At 43.5% G+C, this 21,454-nt stretch overlaps 1 protein-coding gene across 3 annotated transcripts in view; it reads right to left on the minus strand.

The window, feature by feature from the left end:
• Positions 1-341: 341 nt before the first annotated feature.
• The window catches only part of LOC141084632 (cadherin-9-like), a 453,456-nt gene continuing 432,343 nt past the window's right edge, over positions 342-21,454 (minus strand). Inside the window, exons 7-9 of one of the 3 annotated variants that reach the window (XM_073569460.1) lie at positions 11,802-11,919; positions 11,454-11,705; positions 342-3,504 (exon numbers count right to left, since the gene is read on the minus strand). In XM_073569460.1, the coding sequence (XP_073425561.1) occupies positions 3,023-3,504; positions 11,454-11,705; positions 11,802-11,919 (852 nt within the window). In that variant the 3' untranslated portion in view covers positions 342-3,022. The remainder of the gene's footprint in view (positions 3,505-11,453; positions 11,706-11,801; positions 11,920-21,454) is intronic. The other 2 variants (XM_073569459.1, XM_073569458.1) reach the window with 2 other exon arrangements.

Genomic DNA, 21,454 nt, shown 5'->3' on the forward strand with positions numbered 1-21,454 from the left:
AGAGATGAGGAGGACAAAAGACACAGCATTCCAGACAACTTCCGGTTCCTGAAAAGGACAATAACCTACAAAATTGTGACGCCTCCAGCTCAATCTCTGCTCTACTGAAATAAGGTTTCTTGCAGAGGCTGCGTAGTCCTTACCTTGAATGAATACTGTTAATGCTTCTGTATACAGAGAGCAGCAAGTGAATAAAATCGCTGATTATTGTTGCTCTTCAGAAACAATTACCATTAGTGGGGGATTGTTTGAGGCAGAAATACAAAATAAAAATTCAATAAATAAATGCAATCCAGATCATCATGGTTACAGCAGTGATGGTAAGAAGAGGGTGAAGTGAGCAGAGAAGTGTGAAATAGTTTAATTTTTTTCACTTTTTGCTTGCACACTACAGTTAAGCAAAATTGAGACTAACCATTTTGCTGAATTTGCATGGAACAAATTACAAAAAAAATGCATTCTAGAGAAAATGATTTTTTTGTCATTTCAATTCCAATTGAATAAATTTGCCCTACACTATTAGTACAATTAAATATTGTACATCACCTGAATCATCAGTACATGCATACAGTACCAAAACATTCATCAGAGCAGGAAAACAGAATTAGAACTATCATCAGTACAAGAATACACCATCAGTGCATGCATAAAGAACAAGAAGCATCATCAGTACATGAAAAATTGCCAATCTCAGTAGAGCAATCAAGTGCAATAACAGGTCAGTCCAATATACAATTGTATAGCATGAACCTACAGTTCTAATGGTAAGAAGATTCTAACAGTTGCTATTGCTAACCATCATATATCCATATGAGGGCTTGTTTACTGAATGACAAGTCGCAGTTTTCAATAAATGGCACCATTAAATTTACAATATAATGTACTGCTTCACAAACAAAAGTGTATACATTTACCCACCTTGGCAAACTATCAATAAGTATTAACAGTTTTCTAAAGACAGCTTTGCCACATTAAATGTACCTGGGCATGCAAATTGTCAAGATCCACTGATGGTAGCTGATTTTTCAATTGCTGCCAAATGATGTCAGATGTGCCTAATGAGAGATCAAGCAGATAACTGTATCTTGTTTTGACACCACCAGTTGCCCACAGTAGCACAAACAACATGTGGCCTGGCACTGTCGCATTGAAAAAGGACTCCTGGGATACTTTGGAGAAATTGTTGCACCATTAGTTTGTTGAAAAGATCATTGTAATGTTGAGCTGCAAGTGTACCTGAAATGAAAGCTAGAGGGCTCAAACTTTCTTAAAACATGCCTCCCATATCATAATCCCCATATTATGACCAGTGGTACTTTCCTACTTAAAGGCGTCTTGCATCTTGTCTTTGTTTTGAACTCAATAATAGTCAAAAATTGATCTGGAGACCACATAGGTAACACAATCAAAAGACCTTCACACCAATTCATCTCTTCTGGACTAAGGTATGGGGTGCATAATGTATTGTAGATGGATCCCTCTAGTTTTTTTAACAGGTACACTAACTGTGATAAAGCTCCAAATTGTCCCAAAAACAGTTTTTCAACACAAAAATGCAAGGCTACATAATTCTCAAGCCATGGTGAGCAGCTTGCCAGGCCTAAAGATTCTACAGTGACCAGCAACATCTCTGGACTTGTCTCCCATTGAGTACATTTAGGATGACATTAGTCGGCAAATATTAAGGGTGCTGCCAGCAGTGAATTATGTTCATTTGCTTGCCAAAGTATAGTTAGTGGGACACAACAGTTGTCAGACAACCATTAATAACCTAATTGAGAGCAAGGCAAGTAGTTTAAGAGCAGATTTTTTTCTGCATGGTGCTCATATTGGATACTAATTTATTAGAGATGTTTTGATATTTTGTTTCAATTTTTTCATCATGAACATGTCCACGCATCCTGTGATAAGCATAAAACCACTACATTTCCTTTTTGGTGTTGCAATTTAAAAGGTGAGAAGTGAAGTTAAATGTATACCATCCTATGAAGACAACCTGGGCTTCATAAGAGGACCAGCATAGTTTTAAAAAAAGGCCTTTGATAGGCCCCAAACTGTCCTGACAATTGAGACATGAGGAAATGATTGGAGCTGATCCTGGGGCGTACTGGCGAATGGGCTGTTTAAATGCCCATGTCAGTGATTGAGAATTGCATTTGTTCAATAAATTGCACCAACAAGGCTAGCTCTGGTCACTGCTGTTACAGGCTGATGCTGACTGTTTAATTAAGCCAGCATCTATTGGGTATGATACAAGCTCAACTCCTGAACCCACTCCAAACATGTAAAGCCTCCATGTGACATCCAGTTACATCATGATGCATTACAGGGTTAATACATTATGTTTAATCAGTGTATATTAATTACAAAATACAAAAATTTGATATCTTCATTTATTCAAACATACTTAAATTATTTAGCGGTGTCCTTGTTTTAAATCATGTCACTTTGCCAATATCTCACACACACAAACACACCATACTCCTACAAATATGGCAAGCATGTAGAAATTAAAAATATAAACTTAATTCAACATTTTTAAATAAAACATTTTATAAAATGTAGCAAACACTTGTATAACAATTATTTTTATTTCAAAACAGTACAAAAATATAGTTTTTCATTTGTAAAAAATGGAGCAAGCACACAATTAAAGACATTCTGATCAAATAAATAACATTCAAAACATATCTTTTTTTTCCAAATAATTGTAATACTTAACTTTTCAATTTGGCTTAATTTAAAATAATATGCCTACCTTTTATTCATTTTATATTGTGTGCAAGCTAATGCTAAAGTAGAATAGTCATTAAAGGCACAGAACAGTATTCCAGTAAATTTGTCATACATGTATGCATACTCCTGTAGATTAAGCAACATCATTTAAATAGTTTATTCTTCTGTACCCATGGAAGGAAACTAGTATTGACTATATCCAGAATAAATAACTGTGTTGGATGTAATTTGTAGACGTTTAAATAGTTCACCATTACTTGAAATCAGTGAGAGTAAATGTTTTTCTTCAGTCACTTTCATCACCGCCATACATGTAAGCAAGTTTTTTAAATCGAGGACCCCAGTCATTAAGATACTGGTAATCATGACACTCATTAACCTCAGGGGATTCCAAAGAGCTTAGCGATCCAGCAATGGAGTTATCGCCTTCATAAGCATAGGTTGCAAGTGAGTCATATGGAGGAGCAGCTGCATCTGCATCATTTTCATTTATTCTACGTTGAATAAAATCTTGGACATCAACGTTTTCCCACAGAGGAGCTGGTCTTTGTATATGAAATATTGTGTCAGGGATGATATCTCTTCTAAGTTTATTTTCCTCTCTAGCTTCAGGATTTCTTAGTGCTCCAATATCAAAAGCTTGCGTATCCTCCTCACCTCCTCCCTCATCATTATAGGTCACAACATTATCTCGCACATCATCCTTTGAAACTATTAAAGGTTCTTTTTTTCGGTGTCTCTTCAGAGCCGCAAAAAGGACTACTAATGCTGAAAGGGAAATGAGGAGATATTTAATATTTTACTCTCATAGAATGTTTGTAATATTTCAGATTTTCTTTATTGAATGAGAAATCAGAAATTATTTTGTCACATTACCAAACCATATGATAAAAATGTAACTTGTGTCTTTAATAGTGTTCATGAGAAATATTTCATCTCTCCGTTCAGCTACATGAAGAACTCATTATGTATTTTACAAATTGTATCCATTAGTGAATTTTTATTAAAATAGCTGTCGCTAAAATTGATCAACACTTCATTTTACTAGTGGAAAAATGTTCACATAGAAAATTCATATTTCATATACACTAGTCAGTGACATACCGCTATTAGTGTCTGACCACATGAGCCTCATAAACCTGTGTGAAGGGCTGTGGGAGCTATTAGAATTTGTGTGATTGCTGTGGGCACCATTACACTGTTTGTGGGGTACTCTTCAGAGATCATACTTTGGGTATGAGGCAAAAGGGTCATTATACTGTGTTTTTGATGAAGTCTATTGGGGCCATCATGTTTTGTAGGTGGGTGTGAAGGCTATGATAGTATGTATGGGTACTTGTGGGGGTCATTATATTTTGAATAGAAGACAGTGGGGGGTTAGCATACTGTTTGTGGCTTGACTGGGGGATATGGTGGATGAGGTTCTATGCAGGCATGATACTACTTACAGAGCTCTGTAAACAATGATTCAGTGTGGAGGACAATAGAGGAATCATGTTGTGGGGGGAATTGTGATTTGTGAGGGAATATACTGTGTGGGGACTGTAGAGACCATTAGACTGTGTGACTGAGGCAGTGGGATACATCATACTGATGTGTGGGGAACATGAGGACCTTCATACAGTGTGGGGAACTCTGGTGGGATCAGACTTTATGTAGGGGCTGTGCAGACCATGACAGTGTGTGTTTGGTTTGGGACTGTGGGGACCATTATGTTGTGTTTGAGGGACCAAGATACTATGTGTGAAGGGCTGTGGGGTATCACACAGTTTGGGGTTATGTGGGTCATTATATTGTTTGAGGCTCTGGCAGTCATCATACTGTTTTTGACTAGTTGTGGTCATAAAACTGTAAAATACTGTATATGTGGGTGGCTATGGGGGCCATCAATCTGTATGTGAAAGTTTGAAGGGGCTAAGTTACTATACGTGGGGACCTGTTGGTACCATGGTACAGTATATGGGGCATTTATACAGAGGAATATCATACTGTGTGGCAGGATGTGGGGGAATCATACTGTATGTGCCATTATACTGTGTGGTGGGAACTATAAAACCATATGTGTTGTGAGTTCATTTTCCCCTTCACCATTGTGGTCTGATGAACTCCCTCTTCTGGTGAAGGAAGGTAGTGAGGCTGATTACAAAGCACCTGGGTATGATGATGATGACTGGGTGACCGGAATTGCTGACTGGATATAAGCCAGCCGACGCCCTTCTGCCTTGCTGGTGATCTCTCTGAAGGATTCTAGGAGACCAGTCTGATTCCTGCTCCTCAAAAGCTAAGTTTTTCTGCTCTGCTTTTTGAATTTGTGTTCTGCTTTGCTTTGCCTTGTTTTTTTCTGGATTTCTGCCATTCCCTGCTGGGGTGAGCTGAGTTCCTTTTTGCTCTGTCTTCAGAATATACCTGAGTGCTTTTTGAAGCCTAGCGTCTTCAGGGCCTTTTTCCCTATCAGCCTGTTGGCCCTTGTTTTGATAGGGTTTTTGGTGGATTGCAGACAGCAGCTTTTCTATCCTGTCCTATCTAGTTAGCTTGGGCCCCATCATTTGCTCAGCCTATCTTTCTATCTGTGTAAGTGTTTTTTCATCTTGCTTCACCGTCATTATATGTTGGGGGCTGCCTATTGCTTTGGGGTCTGCTCTGGGGTAGTTTTAGATTTCCCTTTCTGTCTTTAGGCTATATAGTTCTCCGGCTGTGATCGAGGGGTCTAGGGCACCGTAGGAACCCCCCACGGCTACTGCTAGTTGTTGTTGATAGGTTCAGGGGTCTGCAATCCGATAGCTGCCAACTTCTCTTGTTTTCTGGACTTAGCTAGTATTTCTGTTTTTGCCGCCTATGGTGACTCATTCATAAGAGAATCACCAGCCAAACCGCAGATCCTAGGGTACTCAATAGCAGGAAAGAATTGTAAAAAAAAAAAAAAAAAAAAAAGTGTGTATATTTTTTCCTCTATATCTCTGAGGCCGTAGGGGGAATTTTTTTTTCTCTCTCAATTGAGATAAAGCAATTGTCTGATTGCGTGGAGCAGCTCGCTGCGGAAGTGCGGGGAATTTCCGCCTACCTTACTCATTCACATGCTGCTAAACCAAAGATCCCTACTCCTGATGTGTTTTTTGGGGATCGGTCTAAATATTTGAATTTCAAAAATAATTGTAAATTATTTTTTGCCTTGAAGCCTAACTCGTCAGGGAGCTCCACGCAGCAGGTTAAAATTGTCATCTCTTTGCTGCGTGGCGATCCCCAGGATTGGGCGTTTTCTTTGAAACCAGATGATCCTATTCTTACTAATGTGAACTCATTTTTTCAAGCCTTGGGGTTGTTGTATGACGAACCTAATGCTATTGATCAGGCTGAAAAGACCCTGTTGGCATTGAGCCAGGGTCGAGATTCTGCAGAATTGTACTGTCAAAAATTCCAAAAGTGGGCGGTCCTTACTACCTGGAATGATAATGCCATGGCAGCTCTCTTTCGGAAGGGTTTGTCAGAAGCCGTAAAAGATACTATGGTGGGATTTCCTGTTCCCTCTGGTCTTGACGATTCTATGTCATTAGCCATTCAGGTTGATCGGCGTTTATGTGAACGCAGGACTGTACGAGAGATGTGGCCACCTGTTGAACAAGTGTCTGAACCTATGCAATGTAATAGAGTTTTGTCCAGGGAGCAAAGTCAGGAGTTCAGAAGGCGTAATAAGCTGTTTTTTTTTGTGGAGATGCCTCACATATTATTTCTGTCTGTCCTAAACGAGAGAAACGTTTTGCACACACGTTTTCTGTGGGTGGTGTTCAACCTAAGTTTCTTCTGGCAATTACTCTGATCTGCTCCCTGTCCAGATTTTCCACCAAGGCTTTTGTGGATTCGGGAGCAGCCCTGAACCTAATGGACTTGGATTTTGCTAAACGTTGTGTATTTCCGATGACACCTCTGCGGACGCCTGTCCCTTTGAGAGGGATTGATGCCACTCCTTTGGCGAAAAATAAACCTCAGTTTTGGATCCAGGTGGTAATGCGGGTCGCCCCAGACCATCAAGAAAATTGCAGATTTTTGGTGTTGCATAATTTGCATGATACCATTGTTTTGGGGTTTCCCTGGTTGGAAATTCATAATCCAGTTTTGGATTGGAAATCTGTGTCTGTGGTGAGTTGGAGTTGTCGGTGTGCCCTTGGTGAGGCTCCGGTTTTTCCACCTCTCCTCAGTCGCATGATGTTCCTGACTATTTGGCGGACTTTTATGATGTATTTAGTGAGAATGAGTCTGCGTCTTTGTCGCCTCATAGGAGTTATGACTGTGCAATTGAACTGAGCACGGGGTGTAAATTTCCCATGGGTCGGCTCTTCAATTTATCTGTACCCGAGCACGAGGCTATGCGATCCTATATTGAGGCATTGGAGAAGGATCATATTAGACCATCCTTTTCACCCTTAGGTGCTGGGTTTTTTTTGTGGCCAAAAAGGATGGTTCATTAAGGCCTTGTATTGATTATCGTGCCCTCAACAAAATTACTATTATATATCAGTACCCGTTACCCCTGATTTCGGATCTATTCTCCAGAGTTAAAGGTGCTTGCTGGTTTACCAAGCTTGACCTCAGGAGGGCGTATAATCTTATCCGCATTAAGCATGGGGAATCGGGAACTGTTAGCCATGAAATGGGCATTTGAGGAGTGGAGACATTGGTTGGAGGGAGCTAAACATCAAGTCGTGGTCCTCACTGACCACAAGAATTTGATTTACCTGGAGTCGGCCAAACGCTTGAACCCTAGACAGGCTAGGTGGGCCTTGTTTTTTACACGTTTTGATTTTGTGGTCTCTTTTCTTCCTGGCACTAAGAATGTCAAGGCTGACGCTCTCTCTAGGAGCTTCTTTGCTGATTCTCCTGTGGTGACCAAACCTGCTACCATCTTAGGCGAAGGGGTAGTTCTTTCTGCCATCTCGCCCGATTTGAGTCGTGCTCTGGAAGAGTTCCAGGAGGACAAACCTGAGCGTTGTCCCAGGGGAAAGTTGTATGTTCCTGACCAGTGGAAGAAGAGAGTGATGTCTGAAGTTCATTGCTCTGCATTGGCTGGTCATCCAGGTATTTTTGGTACTAGAGATCTGGTGAGTCGGTCTTATTTGTGGCCCGCCTTGTCTTGTGATGTCAGGAATTTTGTGCAGTCCTGTGGGACTTGCTCTCGGTCTAAACCTTGCTCTCGCTCTAGTGGGTTGTTCATGCCTTTGCCGGTCCCCAGGAGGCCATGGACCCATATTTCAATGGATTTCATCTCTGATATGCCTGTCTCTCAGAGAATGACTGTTATTTGGGTGATTTGTGATAGGTTCTCTAAGATGGTTCATCTTGTACCACTCCCTAAGTTGCCATCTTCCTCTGAGTTGGTGCCCCTGTTTTTGCAACAGGTGGTTCGCTTGCACGGGAATCCTGAGAACATTGTATCTGACAGAGGAGTTCAGGTTGTGTCTAGATTTTGGAGGACTTTCTGTTCCAAGCTGGCAATTCAGTTGTCCTTCTCCTCTGCTTTTCACCCTCAGACCAATGGGCAGACGGAGAGAACAAACCAGACCTTGGAGTCGTATTTGAGATGTTTTATTTCCGCTGATCAGGATGATTGGGTTTCATTTTTGCCCTTGGCCGAATTTGCTTTAAATAATAGAGCTAGTTCTGCCACTTTGATGTCACCTTTTTTTTGTAACTTTGGGTTTCATCCTCGATTTTCTTCAGGGCAGGTGGAGCCTTCTGCCTGCTCAGGTGTTGACACTGTGGTGGAGATAATGCACCAGATCTGGGACCAAGTGGTGGATAAGTTATCTCTCTCCCAGGAAAAGGCCCAGCGGTTTTCCAACCGACATAGGACCATTGGTCCCCAGTTTAAGATTGGTGATATGGTTTGGTTATCATCAAAAAATATCGCTATGAAGGTGGCTTCTCCTTAGTTTAAGCCTAGATTTATTGGACCTTACAAGATTTTGGAGATTATTAATCCGGTCTCTTTTCGATTGGCTCTTCCTGTCACATTTAAAATCCATAATGTGTTTCATAAGTCCTTGTTGAAGAGGTTTGTTGAACCAGTAGTTCCAGGGGTGGCACCTCCGGACCCTGTATTGGTTGAAGGTAACATAGAATATGAGGTAGAAAAGATACTGGATTCCCGTCTGGCTAGACGGAGACTCCAGTATTTGGTTAAGTGGAAGGGTTATGGTCAGGAGAATAATTCCTGGGTCTCTGCCTCTGATATTCATGCCAAAAGATTGGTGCGTGCCTTTCATCGGGCTCACCCTGATCGCCCTGGTGGCGTGGATGAGGGTTCGGTGACCCCTCCTCAAGGGGGAGGTACTGTTGTGAGTTCATTTTCCCCTTCACCATTGAGGTCTGATGAACTCCCTCTTCTGGTGAAGGAAGGTAGTGAGGCTGATTACAAAGCACCTGGGTATGATGATGATGACTGGGTGACCGGAATTGCTGACTGGATATAAGCCAGCTGACGCCCTTCTGCCTTGCTGGTGATCTCTCTGAAGGATTCTAGGAGACCAGTCTGATTCCTGCTCCTCAAAAGCTAAGTTTTTCGGCTCTGCTTTTTGCATTTGTGTTCTGTTTTGCTTTGCCTTGTTTTTTCTGGATTTCTGCCATTCCCTGTTGGGGTGAGCTGAGTTCCTTTTTGCTCTGTCTTCAGAATATACCTGAGTGCTGATATAGTCTTTTTGAAGCCTAGCGTCTTCAGGGCCTTTTTTCCTATCAGCCTGTTGGCCCTTGTTTTGATAGGGTTTTTGGCGGATTGCAGACAGCAGCTTTTCTATCCTGTCCTATCTAGTTAGCTTGGGCCCCATCATTTGCTCAGCCTATCTTTCTATCTGTGTAAGTGTTTTTTCATCTTGCTTCACTGTCATTATATGTTGGGGGCTGCCTATTGCTTTGGGGTCTGCTCTGGGGCAGTTTTAGATTTCCCTTTCTGTCTTTAGGCTATGTAGTTCTCCGGCTGTGATCGAGGGGTCTAGGGCACCGTAGGAACCCCCCACGGCTACTGCTAGTTGTTGTTGATAGGTTCAGGGGTCTGCAATCCGATAGCTGCCAACTTCTCTTGTTTTCTGGACTTAGCTAGTATTTCTGTTTTTGCCTCCTACGGTGACTCATTCATAACACATATGTGGACATCATACTGTGAAGGGAATGGTGGAGGCATTATATGGTGTGTGGGGGCTGTGCGGTCATGATACTGTGTGTAGTAGGATGAGGACCATGCTACTGTGTGAGAAGCTGTGGAGGGCTGTGAAGGCCATTATATTGTGTTTAGAGGGCTGCAGGAATAAATGTAATGTGTGTGGGGGCATCTGGAGCCTATGATACTGTATATGGAGCCTATCATACAGTTAGTGAGACACTATACTGGGTTGGAGGCTGTGGGGCATCACACCATATTTGCCTTCATATTATATATGGGGGCTGTTGGAGCCATGATACTGTAGTGCTCTGTGAAAGCACCAAACTGCATTAGGACTGTGGTAATAATCATATCATAAGAGGGTTATGGGTCATCAAACTGTGTGTGGAGACTGTGGGGGCCATGATACAGTGTGTATGTAGTATTGGATACCATGTTGTTGTAGGAGAAATAGTGGGGGGCATTATACTGTGCTGGCATTGTGGGCTATGGGGGCTATCATTGTGTGTTACATGCTGTGTGAGCTATTATTTTGAGTGGTAGGGTGACAGTACTATGGTACTTAGTGTGAAAGAACTTTTAGAATATACTGCGTGTTATACTTTAGGGACATCATGTCTACTGTGACATTTTTTCAGAGAAGTATCTTTTGCCCTTTTATACTCTCCTAACTGGCTTTTAAATAAAATAATAAAAAAGCAGAAAAAATGTGTTCTGTTTATGGTATTGTAGTAGATCTTAACCTTCAGTTCTGAGCATGTTTGTTAGAAATCTGCTGTTTCAGGTTTGTTAAACCACACACACTGACAGTATATAATAAACCTTGCTCTTGAGCTTTAATGCATTATGTAACACATTATGCTTATGTTTATCCATCTACAATAAAGCACTTCCTTCCATACAATATCACCCTGTAGTCAAGTTGGTATTTAGTATTTACTTCCATATATCAGGTGAATGTCTGCGTCTCATCTCATATCTTACATGTAGAAGTGGAAAAAGTCATGGAGATTATGAGATGATAATTTGTTTGCACAAGTCGTGTATACAGCATAATATCTTATTGAGGCTAGTTTCACATTTGCGCTTTTGAGCGCAGCGACGGCATGCGCACGGCCGCTGCTAAGCCTCGCCCCCTGCCGCGCCTCCGCCGGTAGCTCCGCCTACCAGCGCATGACGCTGCATGCTTCCTGCGTCCCCTATCTTTATCACTGGGGGTGCAGGCCGTGCGCATTATGTGTTTGGCGGCGCATGCGTCCTTTTCGTAGTGCGCCGACCAGCGCCAAACGCAACCTGCTGCAGTTTAGTTGCGCTCGGCGCACCGTGAAATGGACGCATGCGCCACCAAACGCATACTGCGCACGGCCTGCGCCCCCAGTGATAAAGATAGAGGACACAGGACGCACGCAGCATCATGTGCCGGTAGGCGGAGCTACCGGCGGAGGCGCGGCAGGGGGCTGGGCTTAGCGGCGGCCGTGCGCAGGCCGTCGCTGCGCTCAAAAGCGCAAATGTGAAACTAGCCTAATACAAGTGCACATGATTAAAATGTTTTACAGAACAACAGACTTACTGAGAAGTATGATGATGCAAAGTAAAATTGCAACTAATGCTCCAGTGCTCAGTCCAGCTGGAAGGAAGAAAGCTTCAGCACTGCATGTCTGGACATTTCCTTTGTTGTCACAGGCACATACCTGTATTGTCAATGTTTCAGTACTGCTCTGAACTGGATAGTCATTATCAAAAATAATAACTGGCAATGTATATACACTAATTTTATGACGATTGTATCCATTTCTTTTTGTTAAAATGCTTGCTGTGTTATCTGGAATTTAAAACAAGATGAAAATGTTAAGAGCATATGAAAAAGAATAACAAATAAGTTGTATACCAAATATTATATTTATGGCAAATATTTTACCTTTATTATCAAAAATGGTAAAGTTTGGATTTATGGAAAATTCTGGCAGCATTTCGAAGAAAAATGTATGTCCCCGTGGAGGTTCATCTTTGTCCACAGCACTTACTGTCTGTATGAGCTGTAAAGAAAAACAACTTACAGAGTGAGATTGCCAAATATCACTTTCACATTTCTTGTATTATTGTGCTACTTTACTTCTGTGAGGTATAAAGGGAATTTGATTGAGTTGCAATTTGAGTGTAAGAATAAATGGTATAACAATGTACATGCAGCACTATAACTCATTCAATATTAAATTGGTATTTGGATTTCAATAAGCATTTTCTGAATTTGAGAACACATACACTTGTGTGAAAAAGCATTTTCCCCTTCCTGATTTCCTATTATTTGGCATGTTTTTCACACTTAAATGTTTCAGATTGCCAAAGAAATTTAAATATTAGACAAAGATAACACAAGTAAACACAAAATGCAGTTTTTAAATTAAGTTCTTTCTTCTTCTTTTTATTATTATTGTTATTATTATAAAAAGAAATCCAAATCTACAGTGATTGCCCCCTAATCCTAACAACAGATTGTGCCACTCTTAACATCAACAACTGCAATCAAGCATTAGCATTAACTGACAATGAGTCTTTACAACACTGAATGAATTTTGGCCCACTCATCTTTGCAGAATTGTAGTAATTCAGCCACATCGGAGGGTTTCCAAACATAAACTGCCTTTTTAAGGTCATTTCACAGCATCTCAATTGGATTAAGGACAGGACATTAAATAGGCCACTCCAAAGTCTTAGTTTTGTTTTTCTTAAGCCATTCAGAGATGGATTTGCTGGTGTGTTTTGGATCAATTTCCTGCTGCATAACCAAGTGCGCCTCAGCTTGAGATCATGACCAGATGGCAGGAGATTTTCCTTCAGGATTTTATGGTGGACAGAAGAATTCAGAATTCCATTTACCACAGCAAGTCTTCCAGGTCCCGAAGCAGCAAACCAGCCCCAGACCATCACACTACTAGCATCATATTTTACTGTTGGTATGATGGTCCTCTTCTAAAATGCTATATTACTTCTACGCCAGATGTAGTGAGACATACACATTCCATAAAGTTCAACTTTTGTCTCATCAATCCACAGAGTTGCTCCCAAGTCTTGGAAGTGTTTTTGAACTGTAGTAGATGAAATTGCAGTTTATTGTCAATGTATTTCAGAGTCCACAGACTCCTTCCTCATGACAACAATTCAAAAATATGTTAGGCTATTGTCGACAGTGGACTCTGAAATGTGTCAACAATAAACCTGCAATTTCATCTACTATAATTTGTGTCACAATTGCAGAGAGTGCAGAAACACTTGCAATCCGATTAACTAAATTTATTCTATGGAACCTGCTGCATCTGGGCTGAGGATCTATAAATTTTAACCTGAATAAGACTCTATTGCGTTCTTGCATTTCTTTACACTTCCAAGAGTCTTGGGAATCATCAAGATTTTTTTCTGGCAAAACTGAGAAAAACCTTTATATTCTTATTGATCAGCAGTGGTTTTTGTCTTGAAACTCTGCCATGCAGGACATTTTAACCAAGTCTCTTTCTTATAGTGGAGTGATGATCCTCAACTGAGGTAAGTGAGTTCTGCAGTTCTTTGGATCTTGTTATGGGGTATTTTGTGACCTTTCGGAGGAGCCATCGCTGTGCTCTTGGGGTAGTTTTGGTTGTCTGACCTTCTACTCCTGGGAAGGTTCACCACTGTTCTATGTTTTGCCATTTGTAGATATTGGCTCTCACTTTGGTTTTCCCAAAGCTTAAGAAAGCTCAGTTACTCTGTTTCTTATTTGTTTCAGAATTCCTTTGGATCACGGCATGATGTCTAGCTTTTTAGATTCTTTTGGTCTTCTTCACTTTGTCAGGCAGGTCCTATTTAAATGACTTCTTGATTGAGAACAGCTGTGGCAGTAATGAGACCTTGGTGGGACTAGGAATTTTGAACTCAGCTTCCCAAAGATGTGATAAACCAGTTAATTTATGTTTTAAGGGGGGAGCAATCAACTTCTCACACAGGGCTCTGTAAGTTTGGATTTATGTTTCCGTTAATAATTAAGACCTTTATTTAAAACTGCGTTTTATTCTTACTTGTGCTATAGTTGTTTAATATTTAAATTTGTTTGGTGATCTGAAACATTTAAATGTGACAAACTTGCAAAACAATGGGTAGTCAGGAAGGGGGTCAACACTTTATCACACCACTGTACAGTCATGGCTGAAAATGATGGCACCCTTGAAATTGTCCCAGAAAATTAAGTATTTCTTTTCAGAAAATTATTGCAATTACACATTTTGTTAGACACATGTTTAATTCCATTGTGTACTGGAACAACACAAAAAATAGAAAAATTTGGCAAACTGCATTCACGCTTTTTTATGTCTCTGTGTAAGCAATGGTTTACTCCTTCCATGGCGTTTCATTTAATTCAAATGTCAATGGATAGTTTGTGCAGATACTGATGCACCCTAATCCTGCAAAACAGCTTTAATTTCTTTGGAACTTGACTTGGGCTGCTTATCCACCATCCTGCTTTGCAACCTTTCATCAATTTTTCTCTGCCATCAACATCTAAGGAGATTAGCTATAGTACAAATGGGTTGTAAACTTCTTGACTATGTTGCACACAGTAGATGAAGAAACATCAAGATCTCTGGTGATGAACTTGTACACCTTGATATTTTTCAATAATTTTAGCTCTCACATTCTCAGAAAGTTTCCTGCTCCTCCTTCTGTTCTCCTTGCTTATTGTGGCAAACATAGACATACAATGCAAAGATTGAGTCAACTTCCTTTTTATCTGGTCTCCGGTGTGATTTTCAAGTCCATTTTTGGGGTTGCGTGTGAAATTATGTCCAATTTGCTTTTTTTGTCTATTTTTTTGTATTGTTCTAATACTCACAAAGGAAATAAATGTTTACAACAAAACATGTGTAATTGCAATAATTTTCTGGAAGAAATACAGCTTTTGGAGCAATTTTGCTTTGAGTATGACTATATGTTTTACAACAGGAAGGCTTGATTCATATACTATGGGCAGAATGGTAGCTCCATGGTTAGCACTGTTGCTTTGCAGCATTCTGGTACTGGGTCCAAATCCCACAATGGACAACCTCTGAAAGGAATTTCTATGTTCTTCCAATGTTTGCGTGGGTTTCCACCAAATAATTCAGTTTCCTCCCACACACCAATGTTATAGTGATAGGGAATATAGATTGTGAGCCCTATTGGGGAAAATAATGATAGAGTCTGTAAAATGCTGTGGAACATGATGGCTCTATATACTGTAATTAATTAAAATAAATAATTGCTGAATCTGACAAAATACCATAGACAAAATCTAGTTGTGCCACACTTGGCTTCAATAAAGACAAAAAAAATAGTAACCAAAATATTAACCAAAAAGTAAAAACAATACATAGAAACATTTAAATATGCAAATAGTCTTGGTAACAACTCTACTAATGCACTGTGACAACAGATCACACAGAACTATTGTCATGTCGGACGCTGTTCACACCACAGCATCCGGCAGGCAGAGGTAGTTCCACCTCCAGCCACTATAGCCTCAGTGGCGCCGGCCTGATCTTCAGGCTCTCGGGGGTTAATCCTGCTGGAGACCAGGTTGGATGGTTAGTCACGCCCACGGTCTTTAAATAGTCATGCTGGCCTGTGGGCGTCGCCGATTATAGCTTGTGTTTCATACCAAGTGGTTCCGGTCTGGAGTGGAGGTGTTCAAGAGAGAGAGATTCATATCTGGTGTCGTATGATCCGTCGTTATCCTTTCTCCTTCCCTTATTTGTGTTTAGTTGTGCCCTGTTCACATTACTGTTTATTCCTGTGTGTGTGCGGCGCAGTGCAGTTTAAGTTCTCCCTGTCTGTCATTATTTGTGTGGGAGCTTTGGTGGTGACTTCTCACTGGGTGGAGGGTTAAGTGCAGGGCTGAGCAGGAGATAAGGAAAGGTCGGAGGCTCAGGCATTTGCACCTTCAGCAAAAACCCTGGGTTGAGGGTCAGACAGGGTTTCCCCTAGTAAAGGGACACCACAGGGGCCCCGGGTATTTCAGCCTTAGTTGAACTAAGCCCCCGTGACATTATAATCGGCCCACATTTTTTCAGGAGTCCATGGATCCATTAGATTCCATAACCCGCCAGTTGGCGGCGCTGTCCATACAGGTCTCCGAGTTGAATGGGGCAGTTCAGCAGCAGGGCCTGGTAGTAGCAAAGGTGCAAACGGCATCTGCAGGTATCGGTGCAGAGCCGAAGTTTCCGCTGTCAGAACGATTTTCAGGCGATCGCAGCAAATTTGTTGTATTTCGGGAGGCCTGCAAATTATACTTCCGCATGCGGCCAATATCCTCAGGTAATGAGGCCCAGCGAGTAGGGCTGGTGTTGTCATTACTGAGTGGTGACCCCCAAGCATGGGCATTTTCCTTACCACCTGACTCTGCTACATTTCATTCGGTCGATAATGTTTTTTCTGCCCTCGGGCTCATTTACGATGACCCTGACCGACTGGCTCTAGCGGAATCTAAAATCCGCGCCCTCCGCCAGGGGGAGCGCTTGGCAGAAGACTATTGTTCGGAATTTCGCCGCTGGGCTGTAGACACACAGTGGAATGACCCAGCACTGCGGAGCCAGTTTATTCATGGGGTATCAGGGAGGGTGAAACAAGCCCTCCTGATGTATGAGACTCCGGCATCATTGGAGTCTGCCATGAGTTTGGTGATACGTATTGATCGCCGTTTTCATCAGGGGGCACAGGAGACGCTACCTCTGGGGGAAAACAGAGGTGCAGGTGTGGTTGAAGTAGATGAGTCCCCTGAACCTATGCAGATTGCTGGCGTGGCACAGGTTCAGCCTCGCGCTCCGGGAGTCCGGAAGTCCGGAGCATGTTTCTACTGTGGTAAAGGAGGTCATTATGTTAACGTTTGCCCGGTACTACCTAAGAGGGTCACACCGGCGGAAAACTGTTAAGCTCAGAGGGTATGGAGGAGACCCAACTGAGCGTATGCATATCCTCCATGATGGTATCTCAATGTATGCTCCCTGCCAAGGTTATTGTCGCCGGCAGAGAGCTACCTATATCAGTGTTTGTGGATAGCGGTTCCGCCACCAATCTCATAGATGAGGAGTTTGCACACACCGCCGGGTTTAAGATTGAAAAACTTCCTCACCCCATACAGGTGGTGACCATTAATGCTGTTCCCCTCCCTCAAGGGGAGATTACTGAGTTTGTGGCAGAGGTGAAACTCCACATTGGGGTCCTACATTCTGAGTCGGTTACATGTAGGGTCCTCCGTAATCTCCCAGCTCAAATGGTCCTGGGTTTTCCATGGCTGTCCAGGCACAACCCGGTAATTGATTGGAAAACTCAGGACATAGTACAATGGAGTGGTTTCTGCCAAGACAATTGCTTGGCCACATGTGTGTCCGCCGTGACGCCCAGCCTGCCGGAGGCTTTGCAGGATTTCGCGGATGTTTTCTCTGAGAAGGGTTGCTCAGAACTGCCTCCACATAGAGCCTATGACTGTGCTATTAGGTTAAAACCCGGGGCCAAATTACCTAAGGCCAGGATGTTTAATATTTCTGGTCCTGAGAGACAAGCTCTGAAAGACTACATCGCGGAGAGTCTGAGCAAAGGTCACATCCGGCCTTCGTCCTCGCCTGTAGCCGCGGGGTTTTTCTTCATTAAGAAGAAAGATGGGGGGTTACGCCCGTGTCTGGATTTCCGAGAGTTAAACCAGATTACTATCCGTGATCCCTACCCAATGCCGTTGATCCCGGATTTGTTCAACCAGGTAGCGGGGGCAAAATGGTTTTCCAAGCTGGACCTCAGGGGGGCGTATAACCTCATAAGGGTCCGTCAGGGGGATGAGTGGAAGACGGCGTTTAACACTCCTGAGGGTCATTTTGAGAGTCTGGTTATGCCGTTTGGGTTGACCACCGCGCCTGCCGTTTTCCAACATTTTATTAATGATGTCTTTGCTCATGTCCTGGGGAGATTTGTGATTGTATACCTGGATGATATCCTCATTTATTCTAGCGATCGGGACACTCATTTGCAGCATGTTAGGCAGGTGTTACAGTTGCTCCGGGAGAACCAGCTCTATGCTAAGCTGGAAAAATGTTTATTTTTTGTCCAGGAGTTGCCCTTTTTGGGATATATTGTGTCCGCAGCTGGTTTTAAAATGGACACCGCTAAGGTGCAAGCGGTGTTGCAATGGGAGAGGCCGGAGAGTCTGAAAGCACTCCAGCGGTTCCTTGGGTTTGCGAATTATTATAGGAAATTTATAAAACACTTTTCGACTGTCGCCAAACCGCTCACGGACATGACAAAAAAGGGTGCCGATCTGGCGAACTGGCCTGAGGTGGCTATACGTGCATTTGAGCGTCTGAAGAATAGCTTTGCTTCAGCCCCCATTCTGGTGCAACCAGACGTGTCTAAACCTTTTGTGGTAGAGGTCGATGCGTCGGAGGTGGGAGTGGGGGCAGTACTGTCTCAAGGCTCGTCCTTGAGCGAGATGCATCCATGCGCCTACTTCTCCAAGAAGTTGTCGCCGGCCGAACGGAATTATGATATCGGCAACAGGGAGTTGTTGGCCATCAAACTGGCTTTTGAGGAATGGCGACACTTCTTGGAGGGGGCGGCTCACCAGGTCACAGTTATCACCGACCATAAGAATCTGCTCTACCTGGAGTCGGCCAAGCGTCTGTCTCCTAGGCAGGCTCGCTGGGCATTGTTTTTTACTCGTTTCAATTTTCTTGTGACGTACCGTCCCGGGGCTAAAAACACCAAGGCGGATGCTTTGTCTAGGTGTTTTCCAGGGGGAGAACCTCGGGAAGAGCCGGTACCCATCCTCCAGAAAGGGGTAGTGGTCTCGGCTCTCACGACTGAGGTAGAGGCGGAGATTGCCGAGGCCCAAGAGGAGGTACCACCAGGACTTCCCGCCAACAAATCATTTGTACCCCTGCATCTTCGGCCTAAGGTGTTGAAGGAACACCACGATTCGGTACTGGCTGGTCACCCAGGGGTGAAGGGCACCTTAGAGCTGGTATCGCGTCGTTTCTGGTGGCCCAAAATCCGGCAGGACGTGGTCTCGTACGTGGCAGCTTGCATCACGTGCGCTAGGGCTAAGTCACCCCGAACCCGTCCTGCTGGCACGCTACAGCCTCTGGGGGTACCCAATAGGCCATGGACAGAAATCTCCATGGATTTTATCACTAACTTGCCAGCCTCGGCAGGGAACACGGTCATCCTGGTGGTGGTTGACCGTTTTTCAAAGATGGCGCATTTTGTGGCGTTGTCCTCTTTGCCCAATGCTAAGACGTTGGCTCAGGTATTTGTGAAGGAGGTGGTCAGACTCCACGGAGTACCGTCTGACATAGTATCTGATAGGGGTACGCAATTTGTGGCGAGGTTTTGGAAAGCTTTTTGCTCAAGGTTGGGGATCAAGTTGTCACATTCTTCGGCGTTTCATCCACAGTCTAATGGACAAACTGAGCGCATGAACCAAAATCTAGAACAGTATTTACGATGCTTTGTGTCCGACAACCAGGAGGAGTGGTCTACTTTCCTTCCTCTGGCCGAATTCGCATTAAATAATCACCGCCAAGAGTCATCAGGAGAGTCTCCATTCTTTTGTGTGTACGGTCAACATCCTCAGTTTTGTACCTTACGTCAGGGTGACTCCGGGGGTGTCCCGGAGGAGGATCAGCTAGGAGCCCAATTGTCATCAGTCTGGAGGCGGGTGAAACAGCGTTTGTTGAGCATGAGTGCCAGGTACAAACGGGTGGCTGACAGTAGACGCGTGCCAGGTCCGGACCTGTGTGTGGGTGAATGGGTGTGGTTAGCTACGAAGAACATAAAACTCAAAATCCCTTCTTTAAAACTGGGTCCAAGGTTTATTGGGCCTTTTAGGATTTCTGCCATCATTAACCCAGTAGCTTATCGGTTGGAACTTCCCGCGGTGTACAAGATACACAACGTGTTTCACAGGGCTTTATTGAAAAAGGTGGTAGGCTTGGTGGACACGACGCCGATGCCACCTCCAGTCATGGTGGATGGCGAGTTAGAGTTCGAGGTTGCCAAGGTAGTGGACTCTCGAGTAGTACGCCGTACTCTTCAGTATTTGGTGCACTGGCGGGGGTATGGTCCAGAGGAGAGGTCTTGGGTTCCAGCCTCAGACATACATGCGGATCGGCTGGTCAGTTCTTTTCACCGTCGTCATCCGGACAAGCCGGGTCCTATGAGTCTTGAGGGCCCTGGGGTCCCTCGTAGAAGACGGGGTACTGTCATGTCGGACGCTGTTCACACCACAGCATCCGGCAGGCAGAGGTAGTTCCACCTCCAGCCACTATAGCCTCAGTGGCGCCGGCCTGATCTTCAGGCTCTCGGGGGTTAATCCTGCTGGAGACCAGGTTGGATGGTTAGTCACGCCCACGGTCTTTAAATAGTCATGCTGGCCTGTGGGCGTCGCCGATTATAGCTTGTGTTTCATACCAAGTGGTTCCGGTCTGGAGTGGAGGTGTTCAAGAGAGAGAGATTCATATCTGGTGTCGTATGATCCGTCGTTATCCTTTCTCCTTCCCTTATTTGTGTTTAGTTGTGCCCTGTTCACATTACTGTTTATTCCTGTGTGTGTGCGGCGCAGTGCAGTTTAAGTTCTCCCTGTCTGTCATTATTTGTGTGGGAGCTTTGGTGGTGACTTCTCACTGGGTGGAGGGTTAAGTGCAGGGCTGAGCAGGAGATAAGGAAAGGTCGGAGGCTCAGGCATTTGCACCTTCAGCAAAAACCCTGGGTTGAGGGTCAGACAGGGTTTCCCCTAGTAAAGGGACACCACAGGGGCCCCGGGTATTTCAGCCTTAGTTGAACTAAGCCCCCGTGACAACTATATGGGGAATTCTTCATAAATGGATTATATTAAATAAGCTTTCATGGAGATTGTGTTGCCTGTTGTGAGTTCATTTTCCCCTTCACCATTGAGGTCTGATGAACTCTCTCTTCTGGTGAAGGAAGGTAGTGAGGCTGATTACCAAGCACCTGGGTATGATGATGATGACTGGGTGACGGGAATTGCTGATTGGATATAAGGCAGCAGACGCCCTCCTGCCTTGCTGGTGATCTCTCTGAGGGATTCTAGGAGACCAGTCTGATTCCTGCTCCTCAAAAGCTAAGTTTTCTGCACTGCTTTTTGCATTTGTGTTTTGTTTTGCCATGTTTTTCTGAATTTCTGCCATTCCCTGCTGGGGTGAGTTGAATTCCTTTTTGCTCTGTCTTCAGAAAATACCTGAGTGCTGATATAGTCTTTTTGAAGCCTAGCGTCTTCAGGGCCTTTTTCCCTATCAGCCTGTTGGCCCTTGTTTTGATAGGATTTTTGGCGGATTGCAGACAGCAGCTTTCCTGTCCTGTCCTATTTAGTTAGCTTGGGCCCCATCATTTGCTCAGCCTATCTTTCTATCTGTGTGAGTGTTTTTTCATCTTGCTTCACCGTCATTATATGTTGGGGGCTGCCTATTGCTTTGGGGTCTGCTCTGGGGCAGTTTAGATTTCCCTTTCTGTCTTTAGGCTATGTAGTTCTCCGGCTGTGATCGAAGGGTCTAGGGCACCGTA

Source organism: Dendrobates tinctorius, unplaced genomic scaffold (genome assembly GCF_039654945.1).
Source record: "Dendrobates tinctorius isolate UK_male_01 unplaced genomic scaffold, ASM3965494v1 ptg000025l, whole genome shotgun sequence".
NCBI classification, from domain to species: Eukaryota; Metazoa; Chordata; class Amphibia; order Anura; family Dendrobatidae; genus Dendrobates; species Dendrobates tinctorius.